Source organism: Periophthalmus magnuspinnatus, chromosome 23, assembly GCF_009829125.3.
Source record: "Periophthalmus magnuspinnatus isolate fPerMag1 chromosome 23, fPerMag1.2.pri, whole genome shotgun sequence".
Taxonomy (NCBI): Eukaryota; Metazoa; Chordata; class Actinopteri; order Gobiiformes; family Gobiidae; genus Periophthalmus; species Periophthalmus magnuspinnatus.
Genome location: NC_047148.1, coordinates 11,548,987 through 11,576,147, shown reverse-complemented (window position 1 = coordinate 11,576,147; position 27,161 = coordinate 11,548,987). Strand labels below are relative to the sequence as shown.

General features: G+C 37.3%; 3 protein-coding genes across 6 annotated transcripts; 1 reads left to right on the top strand and 2 right to left on the bottom strand.

Annotated features, from left to right (window-relative positions):
• Nucleotides 1-526: 526 nt before the first annotated feature.
• Nucleotides 527-4,097, bottom strand: fam3c (FAM3 metabolism regulating signaling molecule C). Its single transcript, XM_033990328.2, has 10 exons — nucleotides 4,025-4,097; nucleotides 3,593-3,633; nucleotides 3,406-3,510; nucleotides 3,281-3,304; nucleotides 3,035-3,158; nucleotides 2,486-2,544; nucleotides 2,335-2,385; nucleotides 1,363-1,447; nucleotides 1,149-1,275; nucleotides 527-1,035 (listed from the first exon to the last, which is right to left on the bottom strand). The coding sequence occupies exons 2-10, from the start codon at nucleotides 3,606-3,608 to the stop codon at nucleotides 949-951; spliced, it is 678 nt and encodes a 225-aa protein (XP_033846219.1). The 5' UTR covers nucleotides 3,609-3,633; nucleotides 4,025-4,097; the 3' UTR covers nucleotides 527-948.
• Nucleotides 4,098-4,205: 108 nt separating this feature from the next.
• Nucleotides 4,206-11,602, bottom strand: si:dkey-159a18.1 (sortilin). Its single transcript, XM_033989269.2, has 21 exons — nucleotides 11,095-11,602; nucleotides 10,493-10,555; nucleotides 10,295-10,371; nucleotides 10,114-10,210; nucleotides 9,732-9,899; nucleotides 9,533-9,606; nucleotides 9,352-9,398; nucleotides 9,137-9,273; nucleotides 8,946-9,029; nucleotides 8,639-8,699; nucleotides 7,393-7,545; nucleotides 7,229-7,326; nucleotides 7,038-7,137; nucleotides 6,791-6,965; nucleotides 6,502-6,695; nucleotides 5,998-6,190; nucleotides 5,418-5,534; nucleotides 5,195-5,339; nucleotides 5,022-5,128; nucleotides 4,835-4,952; nucleotides 4,206-4,751 (listed from the first exon to the last, which is right to left on the bottom strand). Exons 1-21 carry the CDS (start codon nucleotides 11,323-11,325, stop codon nucleotides 4,737-4,739), a joined length of 2,454 nt encoding a protein of 817 aa, XP_033845160.1. The 5' UTR covers nucleotides 11,326-11,602; the 3' UTR covers nucleotides 4,206-4,736.
• A 4,326-nt stretch (nucleotides 11,603-15,928) lies between these two features.
• On the top strand, nucleotides 15,929-27,077 carry impdh1b (IMP (inosine 5'-monophosphate) dehydrogenase 1b). Of its 4 annotated transcripts, none has more exons than XM_033989264.2 (16): nucleotides 15,929-16,189; nucleotides 18,258-18,356; nucleotides 18,521-18,601; nucleotides 21,287-21,335; nucleotides 22,401-22,502; nucleotides 22,577-22,651; nucleotides 22,751-22,957; nucleotides 23,034-23,121; nucleotides 23,206-23,405; nucleotides 23,560-23,650; nucleotides 24,020-24,115; nucleotides 24,535-24,678; nucleotides 24,791-24,935; nucleotides 25,009-25,152; nucleotides 25,233-25,316; nucleotides 25,401-27,077. In XM_033989264.2, the coding sequence occupies exons 1-16, from the start codon at nucleotides 15,975-15,977 to the stop codon at nucleotides 25,420-25,422; spliced, it is 1,842 nt and encodes a 613-aa protein (XP_033845155.1). In that variant the 5' UTR covers nucleotides 15,929-15,974; the 3' UTR covers nucleotides 25,423-27,077. The 4 variants fall into 4 exon arrangements, with proteins under 4 accessions (XP_033845155.1, XP_055087455.1, XP_033845158.1 ...); XM_033989267.2 differs by lacking the exon at nucleotides 15,929-16,189 and adding an exon at nucleotides 16,959-17,098; XM_055231480.1 differs by lacking the exons at nucleotides 15,929-16,189; nucleotides 18,521-18,601 and adding an exon at nucleotides 16,947-17,098.
• The last annotated feature ends 84 nt before the right edge of the window (nucleotides 27,078-27,161 follow it).

The following is a 27,161-nucleotide window of genomic DNA, read 5'->3' as shown; positions in this document are numbered from 1 at the left end:
CTGTGACTTGTTGAACAAACTAAAACACCAGGATATGTGTCACCATCTGCTGTTATCATCCTGCAATATCATGGCAACAAATCACCTGTGCCTTTAATGTTTACACATACTCTACACAAGTGACTATTGGTTACTCCACTTGTAACAAGCAGTCACTTATTGCACATACTTTCAAGATCATTCTTCATTCCTTTGGTTGTTCTAAAACAGTTTGTTTTGAGATGTGTTATTAATTGGTTGGAACATATATTTATTTTTATTTTTTTTACTATATTCTATTTTTGTATATTAATGCAAAAATACTAATATTCATTTCAACAATGCAATAAACCATTGTGGGACAAAAAAGGTTTACTCCATTGATATTTTAAGCATTGTTATCTATTCCAAATACTGATTATTTTTTTTTTTTTTAAATTTAAGTGTTGTATAATTCGATCTTTACATACAATCATGTGCATTCCAAACAAAGCTGAATCTGAAAAATCTCTGATGTGATATATAATTAAAAGACAGGATAAAACATAGTTTATACATTCTTTATTTCTTCTGAAATAATGTATTTAATTTCTTGGATACACATATTTACAATTAACACAGTGATTTTGGTATTTCTGTAAAAATTAAACCCTTATTCCCAAAAATTAAGTTACAAACTGAACAGAATAAATGGAAAAACAGGTCCCTAGCACAACATTGGTTTAAGGCTTTAAAGGTTAAACATGTCAAACATTAAATAGGTATAAAACATTAGGAGGGAAATCAACATGCCAGTTAAGAAGTATCCCTTTCTGTCAATAACAGTGCAAGTTCTGCAGGCCTTCCAACAGGTACTACTATGTGAACAACAATGAGTCCCATTGAAAGAGTCCTCTTATGTTTGTGTTTGGATAGAGCCATTTGCTCAAATAAGGCCACAGCACTGGGACAGCGGCTCAGCCCTTCAGGTTAAAACTTTTGCGGTATGCAGCCCTCCATCTCCAAAACCTCAGGCCATCCGTCAAATTTGTTGGTGTCTGCACTATTCTTAATGTGCTGTCAAAAAATATGCACAACAGAGACAATTAGTCCAGTCCGGTTGTTTCAGCACAATTTGACTAAACTGGTTCTACAGGACTGTCAGGGTGCTAGCATGAGAGAGCTCTTACCTGCTCAAATGGGCTCTTGGTTTTGATTCCTTTACCACCCACAAAGACCCAGTTATCTCTGAAGCCCAACTGTGTGATTACCGTACTGCCCAGGTCTGCAATGAGCTGTCGTGCTTCATCATTCAGTCTAGAGAAAAATCAAAATAAGTTAAAAGGATGATAAATAAAACCCATTTTTAAAAAAACTAACAAAAAAAAACATTAAACGTTTTACTTTGTTGCAGGATCGTCAAATGAGGCCATCAGCACCACAGTGCCATCTTCAATCTCCTTCAAGAATTTAATTAAAGGCGCAACATCTAAGAAGAAATATTGCAAATCAACCTTTCTGAACAACAGTACACTTTTCTATATAAATCAACCTTTACTTAGAGATCCCTTTACAACAGTGAAAATGACCAACTTAATTTCTAATTAAATCAAAGCAATATACAAGAATACAATACATTCAACAGTGAAAAAAAAATGTGTCACTGCATTGCATATTTATTCAGGCAGGTGTTAAACACCTACCTGAATAAATATGTTTTGAGCCTACACAGTAAAATAGTCAAATAAGGATGTGCAAGGTCATTTGTTAAACAAAAAAAAAAAAAAACTGTAAAATTTTAATCAATTCTAAAAGAAACTGAAAGCCAGTGGTGTGAGAAAAGGACAAGGGTGATGTGCTGATGTCTGCGTGTGTTGGTGAAAAACGAACTGTGACATTCTACACCTGCTGGAGGCGACTGTGGACAGACTGTGTGTTACAATAGTTTATAGTCTTGAGCTGATCAAAGTAGGTTTTGTCCATTGAAGGTCAGTGTGATTTTATAAAGGCTGTACTTTAGATAAAAGGCAGAACTGATAAATCTTGCTCTCACCATACTCTCAATCTTTATGCACAATTTTAAAAATGACACCAAGGTTCTTTACAGTAAGTTTTAACTTGGACAATTACCAATCCAATAAAAAAGCAGACTCATCAAATAAAGTATGTCTATAATAAAATATACGTTATATAAGTTAATAAGTTATATAAAATATAAGTGTTGTCCTTATTTATATGAAGGACATTTTGCCTTAATCACATCATTACATCTCCAGTGCAATCAGAGACTAAACAGCATCACTTTTGTCATGGTTGATATGCATATTTGATTTATTTGACATGGACTTAACAGGTAATAAACACAACTATCCTTACCTCCGCCCCACATGTCAAAGGAGGCCGTCTTCAAAAGTTCCCCCGTCTTTCCTTTAAAGAAATAAAACACATAATAAAAAAAACTTTGATCCTGTCACATTACAATTATTCACTGTGCAATCACTTCTTTTTTTTTTTTTTACGCATGTACCATTCACCAGGGCGATGTTGATTCCTCTCCCTACATTGTTCTTAACACTACTCATCAATCTGAAAAAAAGCATAATAATAATAATTTTTGAAAATCCTTAAAACATGAAAATACTACACAAAATGTTGTGAGTATTTATCAGCTGTTCTCTTGAAATAGTCTATCAGTGCCTCTTTATAGACCATCTTGTTGAACAGGAGATACACTTCAGTGACTTTCACAAAACATGAACTAGACTGAATCTGTGTGACACATTTCACTTTTAATGATGTGTCTACAAACGTCTACACAGGAGTGAGGTGGTGCATTATGTAACATTTCTGGTGATGTTATCACCATTTGCTTTTCTGCGAAACATGCTAAGAGAATTCTTAGCATGTTTAACATTGTAAGCAAAGCTTTTACATTCTAAGCAAAGCAACACCTGAAATTAAACTAACACAAAATAAAGTTCAACGTTCCAGGCTAACAGCTCCATGGAGATAAACTACATCGTGGACCAATGAAAAAGACAAATCAAACTATGAACTAAATGTTCTTATTGCTTACATTATGTCTTCTAGGCAGATCCTCGGCCCCACCACACTGGCTGCTCCACTTGCCATCTTAAATGCAAAGTGACTATTGGGACACTGACGGACCAAGCCACACTTGACCCTAAAAGGTTTGACCGCTACACACAGAAACCATGAAATCAGTAAGATACAATATTTATCTCACACAACCATTAAATAATAACAAACAGTCTCCTATAGACAGATATAATAATAACAATAACACATTTAAAATACTCACTGGGTTCATTTGGGACAGACCTTGCTGAAAAACAAACAAAAAACCCCCATTGTGTATCGGTTATAGTATACATTTGATGTAAAGGTATTTAGGCATTGGCAACATGTAATAAATGCTTTACTTACCAAGTATATCACGTATTTTAAAATCCAAATCAATATCTAATAGTTGAAATGTCAGAAAGATCGCTATGATGAAAACGAACACTATCGTTGCAAACTTAAAAACACCTGAAGAGAAAAGGAGAAGAAATTCCTTTAATCAAAATGCAAACATAAACTTGAGTAAACGCTGAACATAGCATAGACTCACCACTTGCTCTGACCATCCTGTCAAAGGTCTGTCTTCAAAGTCTGTGAGGATTTGTATTGAACACGTTAAATATAGTTTAACAATGGCGAGTTTTACAATGACGTTGCCACATCCCCGAGCGCGCTGGCTATTCACTTGTGAAGCTATGTTGTACTGCAGACCCAACAATAGCATTAACAATAACAAAATACAAACTCGTAAAAAGAAAAACTCGAAAATGTGAGATCTCGAACGTGTCTAACGTCAATCGATTTCTTGCCACATTAAAAAAGTACGACGCTAACTTTGCAGGAGGAGTAAAACTAGGACGATACTTCCTTGTCAGAGCGTCGCAGCTAGAAAATCGAAATCATGTTACTATTCAAATAAACTGAGCATTTTGTATATCTGTTGGATGCACAATGTAAAAACAATAAAACGCATAAATCTTACCGTTTAGTTTCCCAGAAAAAGGTATGAGTTTCGGTTCATGTGCGCGTCTGTCAATGTTATCAGAGCAAAGAGCAGAGAATAGGGGGAAGAGGTCTCACTACAGCGGGACAAGTATTTCAGGTACAACGCGTTTCATTAAGATGCCAGTAGAAGAAAATTACACTTACACAATTACAACTTTTATAATGTTTTTGTATCTTTTATATGGATCAGTTTTAAATCTAAATTATAGCAAATTCGCAGGTTCTTAAACACATACATTATTTGTATTTTATGTCAAAAACAAGTAAAGAATGTACAAAGCATGGTTCAACAAGCAAAGAAACATACACACATTAAAAAAAATCTGGTTTATGGGTACATAAGTTGGACTGACTAAATGGCATAGATTATTAAAAGAAATAGTAACTGGAAGTAGTGAAGCATCAAACCAGTAGCTTCATAGACGATCCTCCGCTCTTGTTCGGCGGTCCGGAAGTTGCTTTGAAACCTACATTATGCAGCGCCCTCTCCTGGTAAATAGTAGCGACACACAACACTAATTTTAACTTTTAAGCTTCACGTTCATATTTACAATTTTGTCCGAGTTGTACTCTATTAATTAATGTGCACATATAAATTAAACACTCCAATAAATAAAACAATGTATAATACAGATACATATGTACAAGAATTTGGACAACAATGATGCATAACGCCATTCAGTCATGGGTCATTCAATAAGGTCCTGTCAAAAGAATGTCAGAAATGTAGGTGTAAATAGGAACATAATGACATAGATGCAAAGAAAAAAAGGAATAGTCTACATACCATGTCTGACCCATGGGGACCTGCATTTCCATTACTGCTAGTCCTGCTTTCCGAACCTGTTCTTAAAAATATGTCTTCATCCTGAACCTGGAGGTTGGAAAAACGGTATTCCGGTGTCCTGTAGAGGGGAAGAGTCAACAATAAACTCAAGCTCAAAAGTCAACTGCTCCTCACACTTCTCTCTCACCTGATTTTGTACACCATTCTTCTGACAATAAATACAGCAGATGCAATGGCTATCAGAACAATGGAAGCAGCACCGACACAGACTAGTATCAAAACTAGTTTCTCCTTCTGAAAAAGACATTTAAATCAGTGCACATAAAACACAGGTATTCAAACCAATGACTTCCTACTTACTGGAGTGTCAAAGTGTGAAACTGAAGATGTTGGTTTGTCTGGGGGCCGAGGACTCGTCCTCACACTGCAGGGGTGGATAACTGTCTCAACAACATTTTGTGGAGTAAATCCCCCCTCGCACTTGTCACTTGGGACCTTGCGATATCTGTTTAGTTTATACAGTTACACACAATTATTTAACAACTTCTCTTTCAATTTTTTGTAAACAAAGAAACACAACTACCCCACTGTCAGCAGCTCATCCTCTTCTCCATTTAGACAAAGCTCCAAAGTTTTATTGGCAAAATTAGGTTCTCTCAGGCACTCAGATGTGTTCACATGGCGGTAATAACCATAATCACTGTCGAACAAAATTAAATACATTTTGTAAGGGTTAATATTTTACCAGCAAATATAGGCCTGCTGCTTCAATGATTTTAAGGAACACGTTAAGAAGACATCAGACATCGCCTAGTTTGTGCAGGAGACCAAGTGTACCTTTGGCTATAACCTTATTTTTTGTCAGACAGACTCATAGCAGTAATTACTTGCAGGACTGGAGACTGTACTTCATGGTCTTGCCTTATGTAACCATTAATGATACTGAGCCAACTCAATTGCAAAACTAGTCAAATCCACAGGAGGGAAATGATCTGCAGCCTCTTATTGTTGCGTCTGTGGTTCCCCTGTTCTTGATGTTAAAACCAAATAATCAATAACCTCCTCAGCTTACCAGATCAATATTCCAGAAATGTAATTGACACCGTTCTCCTAGACTAAGGTGTGTTCACTTGATTCTTTGGAGGAGTAGACGTATTTCTTACCATATGAAGTCCTCTCTTGTACATATACAAGCACTCTGTTTTTTGCTGACCACATATGCTCTTCCGTTTCTGCACAGAGACTGCTTCTTGAGTCTCCTGTAGGTCTCCTTTAGGCCCAGGACACAACCAGCTCTGTCTGTCCCCTCTCCTTGTGTTGCATGAGCCAGCCATAGCTCATAGTCCTGATGTTTACCTGAACATATACATTTTCAAATTTAGGGATGCACCGATTTTGATAGTTTGCTTTTAAATATCTGTCAATACCCCACATTGACTAAATGTCATTTATTTCCCTAAAACACAGGTCCAATGTTCTTATGCAACTTTTATGGATCACGATCAAGGGGTTCAATATCATCATAGTTAGCGTGCATTCTTATTGAAATATAGTTATTTAATGCCTCACAGCAGAAGGTTTCACGGTCAGGTCATGTTTCAACTTTTTTTTTTTAATAGTCAGTGATATAATTGTACTTAAATTACACTTATTCTAATATTACTTACACTCTTTTGTAATGAGGCTCTCAAAATCTATGGTGACTGCAACCCACATGGGCTGCCCGTCCTCCTCTGGCCTGAAACCCCACACACTGACGCTCAGGGCTTTTGTTCCTGGTTCAGATGCAAGACCAGCAAAGAAGAATGCCTGCTCTGTGAAGTTATAATACTTCCAGCACTGTCCTTCATCAGTGGAATACCTTAAGAGAAAGAATATGGTAAAAAGCAATGATTTCTGGGTTTATAACATAGTATTGCATGTGTAACTAAGCTTGCATGATAACAATGTTTATACTTGATAGTTTTGACTTGTTGATTGTGCACGCCTTCCACCGCTACAATGAGTCCGCCTGAGTCCAGTATGCTGTAGTGATGCGGCCCCTTCAAAGTGCCTCTCCAGGTATAACCCCCATCTGAGGACACAAACACATCCGGACGCTGTGAGGAGGACAGAGAATCTCCAACAGAACCTAAAGAGTTAAAAAAAAAAGTTGTTTTAAAACTGCATTTAGCATTAACAGTCTTTGTATGTTACAGTGTACCATGGGCAATGATGAGGCCGATAGCGCTTGGTTCTGACAGCGCAAGCATGGGAACTATTTGGTCATCGCGGCTGTGCTCTCCATGAATATGAAGATTACACTGAAGAAATAAATACAAAATTCAGCAAAGAAACAACAAATTAAATAAACACGCTCAAAATGCAATAAGTAATCCCATTCATTTGTTTTACTTTTTTCACTTTTTCTCCACAGTCCACATTTTCAGGTTTGTTCAAGGGTCTCCATGTTAATCCTCTGTTAAAGGAAATTACAGATCTTATACGGCCATCTGAAACGAAAAAGCTTATATAATGGCGCGTCTAGTTTTAAACGCAAATAAAGGTTCACTCCATACCTTCATCCAGTCTGTTCGTGAGGTAGGCTCCTCTCAGTGAAGTGATGTTGGTGAAGTCACTTTTCCGCCGACCGTCAAACAAATGTCTGTCCAAGGATTTAGAATACACAATCCCACGATCGTCTGATGTGTACATGGTTCCAAAATACGTATCTGTGAGGAAAAAATTGTACATTTGTAAGTATTTGAAATCTTCACTTCACACAGATAAAATGAAGAATTTATATTTTAATTCAATACATCACTGGTTTCTTAAAGATGCACCATGTAACTTTTTTGGTGGGAATTTGCCATCTGCTTCCTCCATGTAGTTATTTTTGACTTGAACGTTCCACACTATGGCATTAAACATATCCATATAGCATTTATCCCATCATGGGTATATTTATTTCTCAAAAAATACCTTGAAAAACAAACCTCTTGCCTCTTCGTAAATCTGACTGGACAGGTTGCATTACATGTTTGTCTTCATGGGGATATTACGAATTACAATAGAAAGGCACTGGATGAAGATGCAAAGCAACTACATCTCCATAAAGACAAACAGGTGGTGTACCCTCCACCAGAAAAGTTACGTAGTGTACCTCAAGATTCAAATTGTATCAATTTGTTCTGCATCTGAATCCTCCATCTCTGAATGCAAATAACTCAAATATTTTTTTGCCAAATAAATAAACATTTACATTACATAATATCTGACCTGTATTTAACAAAGACGGTTGTCCTCATGAAGGACAAGCAGAGCTAAAGACGCTGATGGAAACGTCTAGTTTTGAAGTGTGTTTGTGTGTGTGTGAGTGTAGGCTACGCCCTGATCCCGAGATATGCTTGTCAGCTTTGGCAGTGTAACCTAAATCTTCAGCCAACAAAAGATAAAGCCCCTCTACCCCATATCTCCCTTATTTATACAAGCACAACAGAAGCCCCATCACCTCAACTGTAAAGGAGCAGCCGCCAAAATTATATAATCAGAATCATCTATGCAGGCAATATTAGAGAGAGTGATGGAAGAGAAAGAAGACATGTGCATAAAGAGGCATAAAATATTAAACCATCATTTGTAAACAACTACTACACTAAGAACTCGTGAAATCAGTTTGTCTCATAGAGTTGAACTACTCCATTACAGAAAACCAAGACTCTGGAAAGTTCTTTTGATGACATCAGATTGCATTTTTAAAGACATTTATTTTCTGACCTGTGAATTTAAATATAAATTTGTGAAATAAAAATGTAAATATATCACCTCCAGGATTGTCCACATGCATGAAGATCATGTCTTCATCACCATCCAGGATGGAGTAGAACTGAAGGCATACATAATGTTGTAAACTTAATACAAGTGAATACAAATTGATGACCAGTATATTTTGAGATAAACTATAACTAATCCCTGTGAGAGAGTGTGGAGTGCATTTGTCAGCAAGGCAACACAAACGGATGGTGTATGAGGGTGTGGGTGCAGATGTCAGGTGGTTGACAGAAAATTGAAAATCAGCATAACTTTGAAAAGTTGATAAGGTTTTTCTTAACAGGTGTTGCCAGTTTTTCACCTGTTCAGTGGATGCAGAGGGAAGCAGCGCTTGGCTGAAGGTTTCTCCTTGGTCTGATGAACAATACATTACACGTGGAGATCTCTGAAAGATTATTAATATTAATATTAATATATTAATTTGTTGTGTCCGTTATTGCCCAACAGACACAACAAATGTAAATTTTGTGTTATCTTGTTTCTGTGTCTCACTGAATCCTCCATCACAGAGAAGAAAAGAAAGGTTCCTATGTATCCAAAACTGAAGACATCCTCATGGATTGTGGTAAAAGTCTTTCCCAGATCTTGGGTCCTCTTTAGCTGTAAATCTCCCCTTTCCTCTGCATCAACTACAACAGAACAATGACATCAACTATGAATTTTATTTAACTGTCCAGGCACCCACTTACTACCTTCCAATTACTCACCTGTATCTACTTTACTGCAGCTGAAGAACAGGTTAATGCCAGCCCCCCTAAAGGAAGAAGGAAGTCAACTGAATATGTGACTCAGTTACTACTGTGCTGACATTCATTACAGTTTGTATGGTAACTTTTCAAATAACATGTTGATTCTTGGGCTATTGATTGTAGTTTCTGTTTTCCTCACCAGGCAAAAGAATGCACTCCATCATGTACTTTTGTCCATTGGGCACCAAAGTCCAACGAGAGCCACAGTCCGCCCTGAGGTTGTGAAGGAACAGAGTGTTTACCTTTCTGAAAGGTGTGTCCTTCACCAGAGAACAAAATCAAACCAAAGTGACACAAAAAGTCATTTATCCAATACATGATTAGAAAAACACACTCACATCAATGCTGAGAGCAACCAGGTAGTCGTGGTTCAGGAAGTGGTACGTGATTGGCTGAGCCAGATGGAAGGGCAGCTGGATGAAGGCAAAAGTCGCCCCAGCATCTGTGGAGGTGAAGATTATTCCTCCGGGATGGTCCACCACTGGGATATCTGCTGTCAAAATCACCTGTTTATGAGAAAATCAATTTTTTTTTTTCTATAGCAGTGGTTCAAGCAATGACCTAAACACAAATCAGAAAAGGAAACTACAGTCTGAAATCTAATCACTTCCTAAAGACATTCCATTATGTTAATTTTTTTTATTGTGTCTGCACACTTTATGGGCCTTCTACAGTTTTTCAGTTGTCGTTGCCTAGTTTACTAAAGAAACTGTTACTTACTGAACTTCCTGGTCCAACACTGACTCCAAACTCCTCTCGGATAAATGTGTGATTGATCTGATGGGAAATGTCATGGAAGGACTTTCCATAATCAGTGCTAGTAGCAAAAATAAAAGGAGAGTTAAGTACATGTTTAAAGTACAACTGGCTATCCGATTAGCCTGTGTGTTTGCAAATAAACCTTCTGTAAAGACGTGAGGAGCCTCCTCCAGTAAAAGAGTCAATTGGTGCATTAATTGTTGATAGCACTAAGATGACCTAGAATGTGCAGATAAAATAGAAATTGAAAAAAAAAATGAAAATCACAAAATCTTGTAAAGTAAAAAAAAAAAAAAAAGAACTATTCAAAATAGCAATGAAAGGTTTTTTTGTTACTCACTCCTGTGCCATCACCAACCCAGGTCAAGATGACATGTGAGCCATCATCACCATTAAAACCTGTCTGAAGAGAATACATGTAATAGTTGAGTCCATGTTTTGTCGGCTTAATTAAAACAAATATATTATTAAAGGGAAACATATAGTTTTTGTAGAATGCTATAGTCTGGATTAAAATCAGATTACTTTGGTTTGGTCACTGTCTGCCATTATAGACTCATTTGTACATTATATGAGTTTAAAAAGGTATTCATCTGTTCAGCCTCAAAACAGAAAATCTACATTTTACTTGTACTATTCATGCAAAGCAACTCAGATAACTTATTTTCATGCTGTGTCTCTTTTTTTTTTCTTTTCGTGTTTTTTTTTTTTTTCGTCTTTCCATAGCCTGTGTGACACATCTTGAAAGAATCTTTTTTTTTTCATACATTATATCCTATATGAGTTTAAAAAGGCAGGAATAACACATAGGCCCACCTAACGACCTAATAGCCTAATAATAATAAACAATAATAAACAATGTAAAGTTTCTGAGCCACTTGATCGCTTTCTTTGGACCAGTTTCACTGAGATGATTGTGCCAGGTTAAAATTAAGAGCTCACCTCATGTGTATTGTCATCCAGGACTTCGTGCTCGGATGAACTGAGTGGCAACCGACAAGGAGCGAACGGGGGTCCGTGCGCGGGGCCGGCCGTGCCGCTGCCGTCTCTTCTGAAGCGCGCGCGCGCCTGTGACCTGTGGAAAGTCACGGTGCTCTCTGAGACACTTCTACTGACCCCGGGTGCTACAAAAAAATAGCAGATACCCCAGAAGACCACGAGTCTCCAGATCATCTCCGATGATTATGTGACTCCTGTTAAAGACTGGGACCTGCAGGTGAACGTGATGCTTGTCTGAGGCTCAAGTGAGAGAGGAACCTGAAGGTGAGAGAGTGGGAAGTGCCTGAACAGGTCATTAACATGAAAAGTGCTGCGCCAAGTGGTCTGCGCCTTCAACAGGTGTATGCACCATGCTCTGTGCCCGTATACACAATGTCAACTGTGGACAGCATAGAACATTCAGTGGGCTCATTAAAACTGAAACCATAATGACAAAACAATGACGAATACAACACCATCACGCGCCTCTTTGCTGTGTTGTGTATCCAACTGTACACTAGAGGGCGTAACTTTGATCGTCTTTTCACAGGGCGAGGGGCATCTAACTCTATGGGAGTATATCAAAATAGTTGTTTTTTTTTTTTGTTTTTTGTTTTAGCTCGGGTATATACATGATTGATGATGGATTTTTTTTATTTTTATTTCAAACTGTTCTCAATTTAGAACTATGTGATTACAAGGAAAATAAACATTCATCAGTTCAACATCAAAACTTCACCCAGTGCAATTCACATATTTATGTTCATGTTTTGTCTCACGTGACACATCTTGTACAAGATTCATTTTAAGGAATGTCTGAAATGGTTAAAAACCTGCCAGGGCACTGACTGTGTCAGCATGCATAATTCTCCTTCCAGAGAAGTTAATTTGTTCCTTAAAGTTCAAACTAACCTAGGGGGAGCAACCAGTTAAGCAAGGCTAAAATAACTCCAACTTTGGTTCAATAAAACTGCTGTTGCCTTGTAAACACATTAATATTTAGCAAGTGTTCTGTACATCATCGTCTTGAGTGTATGACTATAGGTGTTGTGCAATCATCCTGGTGGAAAAACCATGTTTGCACAATAGGTATATTTTGCCAAGAAAAAGAAACTACTCTGCATTCAGACATCTTTTTACCTTTTATATAACTGTAATCATTAAAAAAACATTTTTAATATTCATATTTTATAAATGAAATATGTATAAACATTGTAGTAAAAACAGCTTCAACAAATTTAGTGCAAGCCATGAAGCAGTCAAGTTGTTTGAGTGTTCAAGTTCACAGTTCTGACGTATGAAGGTGAGTAATAAACTACCTCCATTAAATCATGTGGGATGCAGTCATTTCATTAATTTATGGCCTTGTCACAACAGGTCTGTGGCACAGTATAGGCGGTTTTGTCTTTCCATCTCTGTCCCGTTCCCCTTGAAAAACTCTGGTGTTTTTCTTGATGTAGCTCCAGAAGGTAGGGTTGATTCTGGACGTACATTAGTCCACCCACGGAGTCCACAATCATGTAAAAGACGGCCAGGACCATCAGAGCTGTGCCAATAAAGTACAGCTTTAATAAAGCCACCACCATGGCTCCTGTGAGGAAACAAAGAAACACAATAAAGACTGTTACACAGGCAAGACACTCAACAGACTTGGACAACCACCACACAACATTAAAAAATGAATGAGTACACCACAACATAGTGCTTTATCAAGCATATAAAGACCATTGCAAAATAGATCAGAACAGATTATTACGGGCATACAGTGAAACCAAGACTTTATCTCTCATACCATAGTTTATGACAGTTTAGCTCTCATCATACAGTGAGCTAAACAGAGCACATGGCGATGGGATGGCGATGCCACAAAGGAAGGACCATGCGCTTTCTTTATTTTGCCACGTTAGTTCACTGCCACTCGACTGAAACTAAAACTAAACTAAACTCAAACTAAGACTATGGCATCAATAATTCGGATACGCACCACACAGAGGTTATGGCCGCTCTCGTCCCACAGTTTTAAGAACAGAAGTCTCACACGAACACGGTAGCTGCGGTTTTTGGTCAAAATACTAAATTTCAGTTTAACTTCACTTTAACACTAAAAGCAGAAAGTGGACATCCTCCCCTGATGACTTTTATGACTTGTGTCCTCGCGTTCTGTTCAGTGCCTCACGGCGAGCTGCCAACACGTCACAGGCACGTGGTGCGCTACGTCATTTCCTCCGTTCATCACACGTGGTTCATCTGTGGATCATCCATGGGCTCATCGTGCAGATTTTTACAGAATTGTCCTAGCTCCTTTTTTAGATTTTTAAATGTTTTAAAGGATCGATTGCTTTTGCCTTAAAGTGGAAATACTGAATCAACTTTGTTTGCGAATAAACTGTGAAAATGGTGTTTTAATAGGATTGTCTATTGCTCTTAAGTATTTTCTGGCGAGGCCATTTGAATTAGCTTTAACATCAGCGACAGTCTCCTGCTGCCTCTGTGCGCAGCTGAGCATCCGTCTGTCGTTCAAAAAGCTTTTTCTCCTCCGCTACAAGCGCGTACAGTCCTCACGGTGTATTTAGCCACAGGTGAAACAAAAGACCATCGCGTATAGAGGTTAGTGTTAGTGGGTATTCAAGGGGCTCTGTCCGATTGAAGTGCGTTGTCGTAGAAATAAATTCGGCGATCAGCTGATGGACTCTCACGTGGCTCATGGTGCGTGTTTGGCGTGAATGATGCACGGTGTATGTGAACAGAGTCGACCCAAAAGCAAGGTAAACACAACTAAACCTAGTGTGCACAGGGGTCGGTCCACAGAGCGCACCAACAGAAGTGAAAACGACATCGACCAGACTGATATTTAATAGTTAATCAAATAAAAACATTGAGGTTTAATTCATACTTGGCTTTTTGCATGCATTCCATACCAAGAAGATCACTTCCTCCGTATTGAATATATGGAAGAAGTCAGATGGTGTACCAGGCAACATTCTCACAGCACAATGAACCGCAAAAGCAGAAGTCCATAGCCCCTTGATCACTAGATGGCAGCACTTCACAGTTAAGCAAAAAGTGACAGATGTAAAAGACATTGACAAAATAAAACTTATGATAATTACAACAACATCAACAGCAATAATAATAATAATAATAATTATTATTATTATTATTAATTATCTTAGTAAACATCACAAAACAAAATGTGTGTCTTTCTTCTTGACAGTTTTTGGTCGTATTGTATTATTCTATGATAATGTTTAAATACAAAATTTTGCTCAGATATTTGCCCACATACATTGATCTGAAGAGACAATTTCTATAATAAAACTCAGAAGAATTCAGTTGGACTACAGTGGATTATTGGCAATGTAACCAAAACTTGAAGTTAGTAAGGTTTTAGATACACAGTCCACAATACTTTGAAAAAACTTAAATATTTCATGCTGCATTCATCAAGTCATGATCTTATATAATTAAAGGTTACACACACTGACATCTTATGACTCTGATTTGTCTCAGCCAGTCATGTAGTGCCCCGGCTGTGCACATGATTTTCATTATGGTAACTGAGTGAATGGGAGAGAGGAGCGTGCATGGCATGTGAGCGCCATCTCACTGCGTGTGACAAGACGTCAAGGCTTCAATTTCAAACATTACATGGTTCATCATGAAGGGGCACCTTAACAGTACTTCAAACTTTACATTACCCACCAGGAGAATTCTTAAGCACAAACATGTAATTATTAGCATAGTATTAAAAACAAACTCAACATTGTATACATACAAATACATGAAAGTTTGAGTTTTAAAATGGTCTTTCTGTTTTACTGTAATTTGCGGTGAATTTCTTTTAGCATGTGTTTGAGACGAGTTGTGTGGGGGAACTTACTGGTGGAGATATTCTAAGAGGATTTTCCATCTTAACATCTCCCCAACTGTCACAAACAGTCAGTCACCTGGAGGTGATCCCTGAGAACAGAGAAAAGACCTTTGACATGTGGGGGAATAAGGGCAATCCCTCACAAACCTATGATCAAAACATGCGTTCCTGAAATACTCTTTTTATGTAACAGTTTCCACCCTTGGTTGGATTTTTTTCTCATTTGTGTCACAGTACAAGCAGGTTTTGGTGCATGCAAGTTAAGTAAAAGTGTTTATTGATGATTACATAGAAAAACTGAGTTTTCTCTTTCAACAGTGCCCACAGATTGTAGTGGCTGTCCTGTTTGCAGCCCTCATTCTAAATCTGAAATCCTCTTTGAAAGTGCAGCACTGGTAGAAAGCTGGATTAACCCATAGACAAAGCTTTATGGAGCACTCATGTTATTCAACTTGCAGAGAAATGCTTGGGGCAATAATTGCTTTATCTAACATAAGTGCAATGCTCTTTCCCATTGCTATTACTCTCTGGACCTCCCCCATTTGAAAACATGGACTCTGCAGCCTCTCAACACTGACATGTTCTGTCGTTGGCATCATTTCCACGACAACACCCTCTCAGTGGGAGAATCTCCTAGGTGACGCCCTCTGATGACACGCCTAGAGGTGGCTTGTGCCTTTTCAAAGGCAGGTGCATCCTGAGTACGGACAGAAGGAGGAGGCTGGCACAACTTACTGTTTTTCTTCTCTGTGGCAGCACCCATGCATATCTGGTGAAGTTGGCTGGATCAGCAAAGACCTTGAAAATAGCGTGGTTTGTTTGTATTACATTTTTCTGGACTAAGCTACCCTTTAAGTCAAACCTATTGCTCCAGTGAAGGTTATTTTCACAAATTTCTTTTCGAAAACAAGTAGGAATTGACACAACAGAAATCAAGAAAGCAGTGAGGCTGTTGGAACTGAAGTCCTCGGTGATGGAAGAACATGGATGTGAGCAGTTTGGGACAAATGGAGCAAGAGCCAGCACACATGTAGACTACACAAGAATTGTAGGTGATACTCAACCTCGCCATATGTTATCTATTGACGGAGAGCATTTTGTTTGGCAAAGTCTGCATGGGCATGGACATGAAAGTGCTGCGCGCCGATACAGTGCCAACCGTTACCAGGCTGGTTTAGGCCCAGAGAGGTAAATGTTTGAATTTGTCATGAATTATATTTTATTGATGCCCTGATTATTATATGGAGTGCCTTGATAACTTGGAGTAACTCGCAGTCTGCAACTAAGGGCTGCAAATGTAAATGAGTGATTTTGTGTGGGATCAGATTTCATGTCCACTCAGATTACTTTGCAAATAGACCACATTCTGCTTTGCATTCAATGAAAGTGCAAATTTCAAGTAGAACTAAACTCTAGATTAAATTCCAGTTTTTAACTTTTAAGCTCAAAAACATTTTGTTGCATCATTGGAGCAGAAGAGAGGAGCGAAATCAGCACACACTAGCCCTAATTTGTAGGCTACATCATCAAAAACTACTGACTAGTCCACATTCAATTAAATGGTCCTGGAAAACATACCCTGGAGTGACCTGGCAATACTGAAATCAGCATGAAAAGTATAGGACCAAAGCTGAAATTACTGACTGCTTGGATTTATTTCATATACAAATTTTGTCCTAATGTAAAATGCCTTAAAATGCTAAACATAACACAACAGTGGGTCTGTGGCAGCAGATAGACCCACATAAAGGACAAATGCACAGATTGGGGAATTTGGCCATGTAGATTTAGTGAACTGTTTGACAAGGCCACATATGGAATAGCCTACTTTCTGCAAATAATTTCGCTGGTGAATTTTAGAGCACACAGATCACTCTTTTCTAGTTTGTCTAATAGTGTTAATTAGATTGGATGTGGAAGGTTAAGGCATGGTAAACCCGCCTCTTGTGGAGGGGATGTGACGCGGCTGCTGCTCGTACATAACACACACCGAGCACTCAGCACTCGGCAAAACCCTCTCATTCAAGCCTGGCGAACAGTACTTTTTACAAGTTGGATCCACGAACGATCAGGTTCACCCCTTGTGCGTTTTTTGAGGTAATTTTAAGCTGTAATATGTAGTTTGTTGATTTAATTGCCCCTTCTTAATTCAGGGAAGTTGGTCATGTCTAGTCAACGTGGGCATCAACTCTCCAATATAGCTAGCTACATTTAGTTGGGAAATGCATATGATGAGTTTGCACTGGTTTAGAACATAAATTACAATAGATGGTTTAAAGCTCTCACCTGCATTATTCCAGAAGAAGGAGTGTCTTTGGGGATGCACAGCCTTTTGTGTCAAGTTATAGCGGCTGTGTCGCTAATGCTAAATGCTAACGCATTTGCACATGTTTTCGATGTAAACGCAGGAAATCAGGTCTTCTCTTATTTGTATCCTACTGCTGCTACTGGACACGTGTGTGTGTGCGTGAGTGTACCCAAAAACAACTAGTTAGATCAGAAATGTATTACAGTTTTAATACCCGAGATTATTCATTTAAACGTGTCCATATTCATATATAGTCAGATTATTCACATTAGTAGCACGTGAATATAACGTACAATGCGATGTTTTACTGTTTTATTGTTGCAAGAGCTTCTGTTTTACACGTATCTGAAGACGTCCCTACAACATATAAACATCTAAAATAGCTGTATTTTTCTCATGCCATGGACAGCCTGACAGATGTCGGATGCGAGATGCTAACATACAGAATAAAAAAATGTAGGTCATTAAGCTAGTAACCATATGCTAAACTACAAGTAACTTTTTTTCAGTGATATTGGTATTATAATATTAATAGCCGTAGTCCAATAATTTTAAATAAATATAGCAAAATCAGTGCTTATGTTAATGGGTCACTCGGCCACGTCTTTACGTTCTGACGTAAGTGCTGTTTTTTCCCTCTGTAATTTAACTTGTTACTTTTATGTGGCCATGTTTTTGTTTTCACATACATAATGCAGTACCTTAAAGGCACAGGCACCCTCCAACCTCAGTTGTTTATCTGTTGTATGTTAACAGTGTTTTTAGTGTTATGTCACGCATGCGCACTGCCTCTGTTTCGGTAAAGATGTTGATGTTGCTATGCTTATGTGGTTATAAGAAGGTCCAGCTGCAAGTTGATGATTAGACAAGTGCTCTGCAAAACCTCATATGATCATTTTGGACAAGGGGTGGGTTGCATAAAATAACTACTTCTTTATTGTTCAACAGCATGGCCGATTACTTAATCAGTGGTGGCACAGGATATGTTCCTGAAGATGGACTATCAGCACAGCAGCTTTTCTCTATTGGAGATGGCCTCACTTACAAGTAAGTTCTTTTACATGATAATCTAATTTCTGGTTCAGTATAATTTATTCCAATATAAGTAATATAATAAATTACTTCTAAGGTAGCCTTTATAAAACAAACTCTCCATTGGTTAGTACAGTTACACACGACTACTTTATAATGGCCAACACATTTTGAACCAGCAGATCTGACCAACAGTGTGTTGTCTCCGATGGTCATACGGCTGAAGAGCTATGCTCTAAAGGAGATGGGTTGACCTACAAGTGAGTAAAATGGCTGTCTGCATAAACAATGCACGGCTGATTGTCTGTTGTAAAATACATTTTAGTGGGAAAGCAAAAATATTGACCCTTTTTAAATGTCTATTACGTTTACAGAGATACGTTATATTTACATTCTATTTTGCTACAAATCTGCATGAATGCTAATGATAGAGAGTTTGTCTGTGGAATGGTTAACTTCAGACTCATGAAAATGAAATTTGCTTCAGTTTGTGTAACTCCTTTTAATATATCTTAGCTAATATGAATTTTACTCATTTTCAGACTTAACTTAGTTTTTTGTTCTTACATGAAAGCTCACATGATTTGATTTTAAAGTACTACAGCTTATACTAATTGTGTTGTGTAGACCTACTAATGCAATTTGTAGCTTGTACTAATTTAATAACAACTAGTGACATATTTTTACACCATTAAGTGTGTAAAAGGGTGTTTTTTGTCAACTGTTGAGATTATTAGCTTCTTAGCATATTTCCAAAATCACTACATAAAATGTTCAATAACTTAACCTTGAATTGATTCCTCAGTCATGGCCCAATCTTCTATGGTCATTGAACATCCTCATCACATCTTAATGAAACACACCATGATCGATGTAAGAGTTCAGCACATGATCATTCAATTGACATCAGGTGACTCGAAGACTGGGATTAGTTAATTTGGAATTCAGTTTGGCATCTGACTGTTGGATCTGAAAAACTTTAGAATAACATTGCCCTGTTGCTATTATTTCTACATTATACTGGTTAGGGCTGTGCAACTTTCTCTTAAGTACATAAATAAATAATAGTTTTAAATACTCATCATTTCTATTATAACCTGTATACCTAATACCCTAATGCCCTAATACAGGATCTGACATGGAAGTATATTTTTGCTATGCTGTGTTTTTTGTTACTCTCCCGTAGTGAGTAAAACAAAAACTAGTATCAAGTAAAGCTGTTTGCCAGACTAAACAGATATGGGTGTGACTTCGTTGTTAGTCATTTCTGACCTGTTATTTTGGAAGATGCCTTGATGTATGGGCAAATGTTGCCTTGTTAAACCTGTTGATCCACAGATCCAGAATCCTTTGAAGCCACTTGTAGCACTAATTGAATTGCGTATGTGGTCTAATTTGAATCTGTTTCCCTCTGCAAGCATTTGTCTACATTTAACAGTCAAATGCAGACCATAAGGACCCAGTGCATTGGTTTAAATAGCATTGGGTGAGTAGGCGTAGGCTTGTGTGCTACAGCTGAGGTTTGTGGTTGCTGCTAAATGCTAGCAGATGCTGGACTTTTTGTGTTACAGTATTGACGTCTGTGGGCATTTGGACTATAAAAAGAAACTCCTACATATTCTTCAGTAAATCATTACACCTTCATATTCAGGGTCCCACGTGTCTTGGAATAGCTGAAAAAAATATTTTGCACACATGGGAAATGAGAAACGCCCTGGAAAAGAAATTCTTGAAAATAATTACTCACTGTTACCATTTGCCTTGCTGCTTTTGAAAGTGATATAAATTAAAGCTTTAAGTAACGATGATGGCCCTTGTGACCACCTCAGAATTGCAAGCATCTCTGTATGACCCTGCCTGGCATGCAATTCTCCCTTTCTGACAGCCACCCAGGCCAATATCTGCTCTTCACCCCATGTCCGTAGTGAAATGTGCCAATTGACTTAAACGGCTGTGGTCCAGGGCATTGAACCAGCAACCCCGTGTTTAATACAGGAGGTTCCTATGGTGTAATTGAGCTTTTTGACTTGAGTGACCTAAATAATGTCAATTTTGAATAACTTTGCATTAGGCATGGGACGATATTGAAATAATTACTTCTGAAAAATGAAACTTTTCACTGATATTCAATTGATGGTAAATAATGCAATTCTTTTTGGATCATAATAATAAACCGTTATTTGTTACTGGCTTCGGCCAAGAAACTTTTGTATTGCCATTATACTAAAAATCATAAATACAATTGTTCAATTCAAATTTCAATTCAATTCAATTTATTTTTCACAATGGTCAAAGTTTAGTAAGGCACATACATACATACACACACATAGCAACATACACACACGTATCAACATACTATCTACAATTCTGCGTTTATATGCTACATATGGAAGTGTCTATCGTTCACCTATTCCCAGTTGACCCTGTGAAAAACATGGAACCCCCAAGAAGCTGTAAAGCTTATGTAAAGGGGTTGTTGCTGTCATGTCACCCCAAGCGTCGATTTAAACTACTCATGTCAAAGTCCATTTGAAGTGCAAGAAACAATTTTGTTATGCATTATAAAGTAGTTCTTATGTCCCAGTTTTTTAGTCTGTCACCATCATTTTTCAAACTCTCCTTGAAACCCTCACATAGATGAGATGATACAGTATACTGTATATTTTCTCACCATTTTAAAATGCACCGTTTATGCCCCTTACATTTCCTCACCTTCCCTCCATTTGAAACATTAGGTTTTTTTTTTTTTTGTTTTTTGTTTTTAAATGCAGACTACACATTATTTATCATGTACAAAAAAAACTCTTGTCGTCAAATGATTACTAAATGTCTTACAACAGTCAGTAATGCTGTGTAGCTCATTAAATGTCCCAGTTTTTAAATAAGAATTCATGTTTATTTATTAAAATTTCTGGCCACTAATGGTGCAATACTTTCTTTTTCAGTGACTTCCTGATTTTACCTGGCTTTATTGACTTTACCTCAGATGAAGTGGTGAGTAAAAGTTGAACCATGAGGAGGTATTCATAATGAAAAAAATACCAAGAAAACAAGGTGTTGTTGACTTTCCCAACTATTTTTTTAAATGCCATGTTTGGTTAAAGTGGCATTTCTCCTGGTCTGGAGCTATTCCTGCCTTCCTGTGGTCATCCGCCGACGACTTTCTTAACCAAATGTTTACGTCTGTTTGATTCATTGCGCCCTTCCCCAGACAGATACTTCTGAAAATAACTTTTACTAATTTACATTTTAAGTCTATGTCTTTTAGTTCTGTGATGGTATCAGGCCAATGTTGTTATTTAAATGCTCATGCAACTTGGCTCAGTTTTAAATAACTCCACACAAAGTCTTTGTGAGCTGTCTCCAATTTGAATTTGGCTTCAGTTACAACTTTCGTTGACTTTCTTGTTCCTGCATGCTTTTATCCTCTATTATAAAATTTTACGCAGTTTAGTCACACAGAGTAGGACTGTTGATGAAAATAGTATGGACTTGTGATGTCTTTAAGTACTTTCCGAACTCTCAGTTGAATTTAACAGGTGGGTGTGGATTGTACCCTGAATTGACTTGTGGGGCCAGCACTTTGGACTTGGCTTTCACAGTGAACCCTTGAGAAAAGCAGTTCCCAAGCTTATAGTTTATGTCTGCCTCAGATAAGAAGTCCAGGTTTTACCATCATAACACATTTTTTGGATTCCTATGTGCCAAGAATGTCACTATTTACACTGCACTCTATGAACTGCAAATTGTTGTGAGAACTTTCCGAAAGATTTATAGTAGTATTGACCTTGCCGTTTCTTGCTGTATCACAAATTTGGATTTCTATAAAAAGTAACTCTAGACCTGCAGTGCTTTTTGACATTTCCCGTCTAATTCCATGAATGCCACTAACAATGAATTCTGTGTATTTAATCTTTTTAGGTAAAGAAAGTTACTTCAAGTATAACAATGGATTGTAGGAAAGGATTAGAATTTTTAAAGTTTGGCTGCCCCCTGTTGGATGCAAAGTAAAATGCTGTATACTACAAAAGGCTCTTGACATTGATTTTTTTTCTCTAGGATCTTACATCTGCATTGACCAAGAAGATCACATTAAAGACCCCTCTTATCTCTTCACCCATGGACACAGTTACAGAGTCGGCTATGGCTATTGCTATGGCAGTAAGTGTTTAAGTCTCACCTAACTTTATGACCATATGTGGAATAAACTAACTCAAGTGTACTCTATTTTAAAGTTAATGGGTGGAATTGGCATCATTCATCACAACTGCACTCCAGAATTTCAAGCTAATGAAGTTCGAAAAGTAAAGGTATGTACTTATTAAAACTCTTATTATTTTTGTTTTTTCTAGCTTGTGGATGCATATTACAAAACTTCAATATTATAAGTTTTCCCTATTTGTTTTCAGCGGTTTGAGCAGGGGTTCATCACAGATCCAGTCGTGATGAGCCCAAGACACACTGTTGGGGATGTGTTTGAGGCCAAAGTTCGACACGGCTTCTCTGGCATTCCAGTCACAGAGACGGGTAAAATGGGCAGCAAACTGATGGGCATTGTCACCTCAAGAGACATAGATTTCCTCACTGAGAAGGAGCACAGCAGACCTTTGGAAGAGGTGTGTAATTCATTTATTATGTTATTTTTTGTATTAAGTGCATGGTCCAAATTTAAATGATGTGTTATTTTTGCAGGCCATGACTAAGAGGGATGAATTGGTGGTTGCTCCAGCTGGTGTCACACTCAAAGAAGCCAATGATATATTGCAACGGAGCAAAAAAGGTTTTTTTTTCTAAAGTACAATCACCTCCTCAGCTTAAATTGGTATGTTTTTCTAATTCTGATATGTATGTTTCTTTTAAACAGGCAAGCTTCCCATTGTAAATGACAATGATGAACTGGTGGCTATCATTGCCAGAACTGATCTGAAAAAGAACAGGGACTACCCCCTTGCCTCTAAAGATTCTCGCAAACAGCTGCTGTGTGGTGCTGCCATTGGCACAAGAGAAGATGACAAATATAGACTGGATCTGTTGGTGCAAGCTGGAGTTGATGTTGTTGTTCTGGTAAGTTGTCTTTAAGAAGTAATATCAATATAATAAAGAGAAAGTAATGTCAGTATGTTGTTTTTTTTTTTATTGACTGCTTCTTCATATTATTTTCAATTGTTTCTAGATTATTCATTTCCCCTTTTAATACAATTTAATTTTCTGTTTTAAGGATTCTTCCCAAGGCAACTCTGTCTACCAAATCAACATAATAAATTATATTAAGCAGAAGTATCCAGAACTGCAAGTTGTTGGGGGAAATGGTGAGAACATTTAAAAGTTTCAGTTATTAGCTTTTAAAGCATTTCAGGCTTCTCAGAAACTCAATTCATTACTCTCACCTGTAAGAGTACCAATCACTGAAGCATGTTCAACAGAAAAAAATATAATTACAACCATTACAAAGAAACTTTCAAATTGTTTATCAAAACAAATGATGAAGAATACAATAATAAATATTCATTAAATGATTACATTAATTTAAATGCAGCTTAATGCATATATGCATCCTTTATAGTCATGTTAATGAAGACATGCCCTTAAAATCCCCACCTCTATTAAACTTTATAGCATAATGACTGAATTGCAAAACCTTATACATTCAGACCTTCATTTGTCCTTGTGACTCGTAGTGGTTACAGCAGCTCAGGCCAAGAATCTGATTGATGCTGGTGTGGACGCTTTGAGAGTCGGCATGGGCTGTGGCTCCATCTGCATCACACAAGAAGGTATATAATTTACTTGGTACACAATCACTATTTTTATTTTTAAATTATTTGCTACTTTGTAGTAACAGTTTATCAGTAGTATAAGTAGCCAATTTATTATTAATGCTCCATGCCTGTTTTATTCAGTAACTTAGTGTTTGTGCCTGATATTACTAGCCTCAAAGCTACACAAATTTACACTGCTGAGATGGTTATTTATCATTGTCTGGCCTCCTTTTATGTTGCCATGGAAACCACCTTTTATGATTTATTTTTTATTTTTTTAAATCATTTTTTTAATCGGGTCGTATACAAAATAAAAAGACAACTTTCCTTTATGAAAATGAACTTGCCTTTTATTTACCCACACGTTGTGGTAAGCATGTTTTCTTTATGTTGACATATAAGTTGTTTACTTGTTTTGTTTACCTGTCTTTCAGTCATGGCGTGCGGGAGGCCCCAGGGAACATCTGTGTACAAGGTGGCAGAGTACGCCCGGCGCTTTGGTGTGCCGGTTATTGCTGATGGTGGCATTCAAACTGTAGGACATGTGATAAAGGCACTGTCTCTGGGAGCATCAACTGGTAAGTTCACTACATCAATAACATATTTGGCCTGATAAGTGAAATCGCATAAAAACTAAAACAAAAAATAAAACTAACTATATTCTTTTTTTTTTTTTCCCCTTTTTTAAAGTGATGATGGGTTCATTGCTGGCAGCAACCACTGAGGCCCCCGGGGAGTACTTCTTTTCTGATGGTGTGAGGCTAAAAAAATACCGTGGTATGGGCTCTCTGGATGCAATGGAGAAAAATGCGAGCAGCCAAAAACGCTATTTTAGGTTTGTGTAAAGTGTTAATTGAGCTGTTACTCATGTCACAAATTTTTTTAAAAATCATTATTTTTTTCTATAGTGAGGGAGACAAAGTAAAGGTGGCCCAAGGTGTGTCTGGCTCAGTCCAGGACAAGGGATCCATCCATAAGTTTGTCCCTTACCTAATTGCTGGTATCCAGCATGGCTGCCAAGACATTGGGGCCAAAAGTCTCTCAGTTCTTCGGTAAGCATATGGTTTTATGCATTTCACTGTGCATTTGATGTGATCACGCTTAGTCTTTTGAATTATTTAAATGTTCCTAGGTCAATGATGTACTCTGGAGAACTTAAGTTTGAAAAGCGAACCATGTCTGCACAAATGGAGGGAGGAGTTCATGGTTTACATTCGTAAGAATTGAAATCATTTTGTTTCCCAGTCTATCTGAATCAGTCATAACCAACATTAATTTAATTTATTTTCTCTCCCAACAGTTTTGAGAAGCGACTTTATTGAAAGAGTGCAGTTGTAAATGTGCTTCTTGCCCAGTTCAAACGTGACCAAAAGTTCTGTACTCACCACCTACTACTCAAGCCTTGGCCTCCCAAATTTCACATCCAATAGTACAGTCTCTAATCTTGCTGCTTTGAGAGGAATGGGGTCATCATCTGGATGTGATAATCTTAATCTCTTGAACATCATTCTGTCGTTTTTCACTTGCAGTGTTGAATCAGGGTCTTCACAATAACTAACATGCGTCTTGAGTATGCAGCTAATCCCAATTGTCCCAATTACATCGGCTTTGATTACAGAGAACGAATGTGAATGTATAGTAGTTAAGTCTAAGGTGTCCTCTCTTGTCTTTGCCTTCTTTAGTCTACAACAGTGAGCCTTTCATAGAATCCTTATTAACAATCAGTATCCCTATAGAAGACTTTACACGAGCTACATACTTCTAAAATGTTTGTTTTTGCTCTTATTTTGCAAAATAAGTTATTTCAGATTTAAGCCACTTGTTATAAGTCTCTGTTTATCTTATATTCCTCTTATTGTTGACTTGTATCCAGAGGTGCAAGATACTGGCTTTGACAGTATTATTCAATTAGTGGGTTCAACAGACAGTGTTTTGCCATAGTAGGCACTATTTCCTCTTTGTGATGTTTTGAGCCAAATGTACATCCCATCTCAGAAAATTTTGTGTTCAGCAAGACAGGATCAAATGTTCATAATCAAGAATATTTAAAATGAACATGTATGAGACATGAGTTTTGAGACCATTTCCTTACCCATTATTTGAACGCTTTAAGAAGGTAAACTTCTATTGAACTTGTATATTCCTGGGGCCTTTGAGCATGAAGAGTTTTTGATATGCATGTTTTTTTTCACAGAGCCAAGCGTTGGCTGTATTTATATTCAGCTGTATTGTTATTGCATACATACTGCCAAGTGTATATACATATTCTTTCAGACTCTTTTATAACTCAAAACCAAAATTGCCACAAAAGTTGCTTTTTATCTTAATATTTTCAAGACTGACAGTGAGGGTTTTATATTCTTTTCAAAAAGTATGCCTTCAAACTAGAATTGAAAGATCGCACACTACAGCTTCATAAAATGCATTTAGTGTTTGATGGCCTCCACCTTAATTTTTTTTTTTACTTATTAACTGGTGTCTAGAATTGTTTTTGTTTTTTTTACAGTTTTGTTGTTTTTGTCTTTAGGTCAATCAATTTTGATGCAGATTTAAATTTTACACTTTAGTCACAATACATATGTACTTACTACTTGGCCTGTCAATTACACATACTGTTGCAATTTGGTAAAATGTGTACATGTAGATGTGCTCTGTTTGACCTGTTGCATTTTTAGTTTACCCACCCAAGGAGAGAATTCAAGATCGTAATCTGTTACATGTTTGTGTATCCACTGTGTCCCATCTGTCCATCTAAAAAGCACAAATATAGTGATTTGTAAGATATGTTTACATTTTATTGTATTTCTATGTTTTCAGCTTTAGTGTATTGCAATACATCCTCAGGTGCCGGACACACTGGCGGCTTGGACAGTCAATAACAATAACTTTTTAGATGGACAACATTTTCAGGATTACTAAAACACAAACTTTCTTTTGCCGTTCAATATGTAAAAATTAATAAATAAATTTAACTCTAGTCTACTTTGACCTGGTTTGATGTGTTAATATTTGTGTACAATAATGAAGCCCATACAGCCCTAGTGCCAAAGACAGGCTTTTA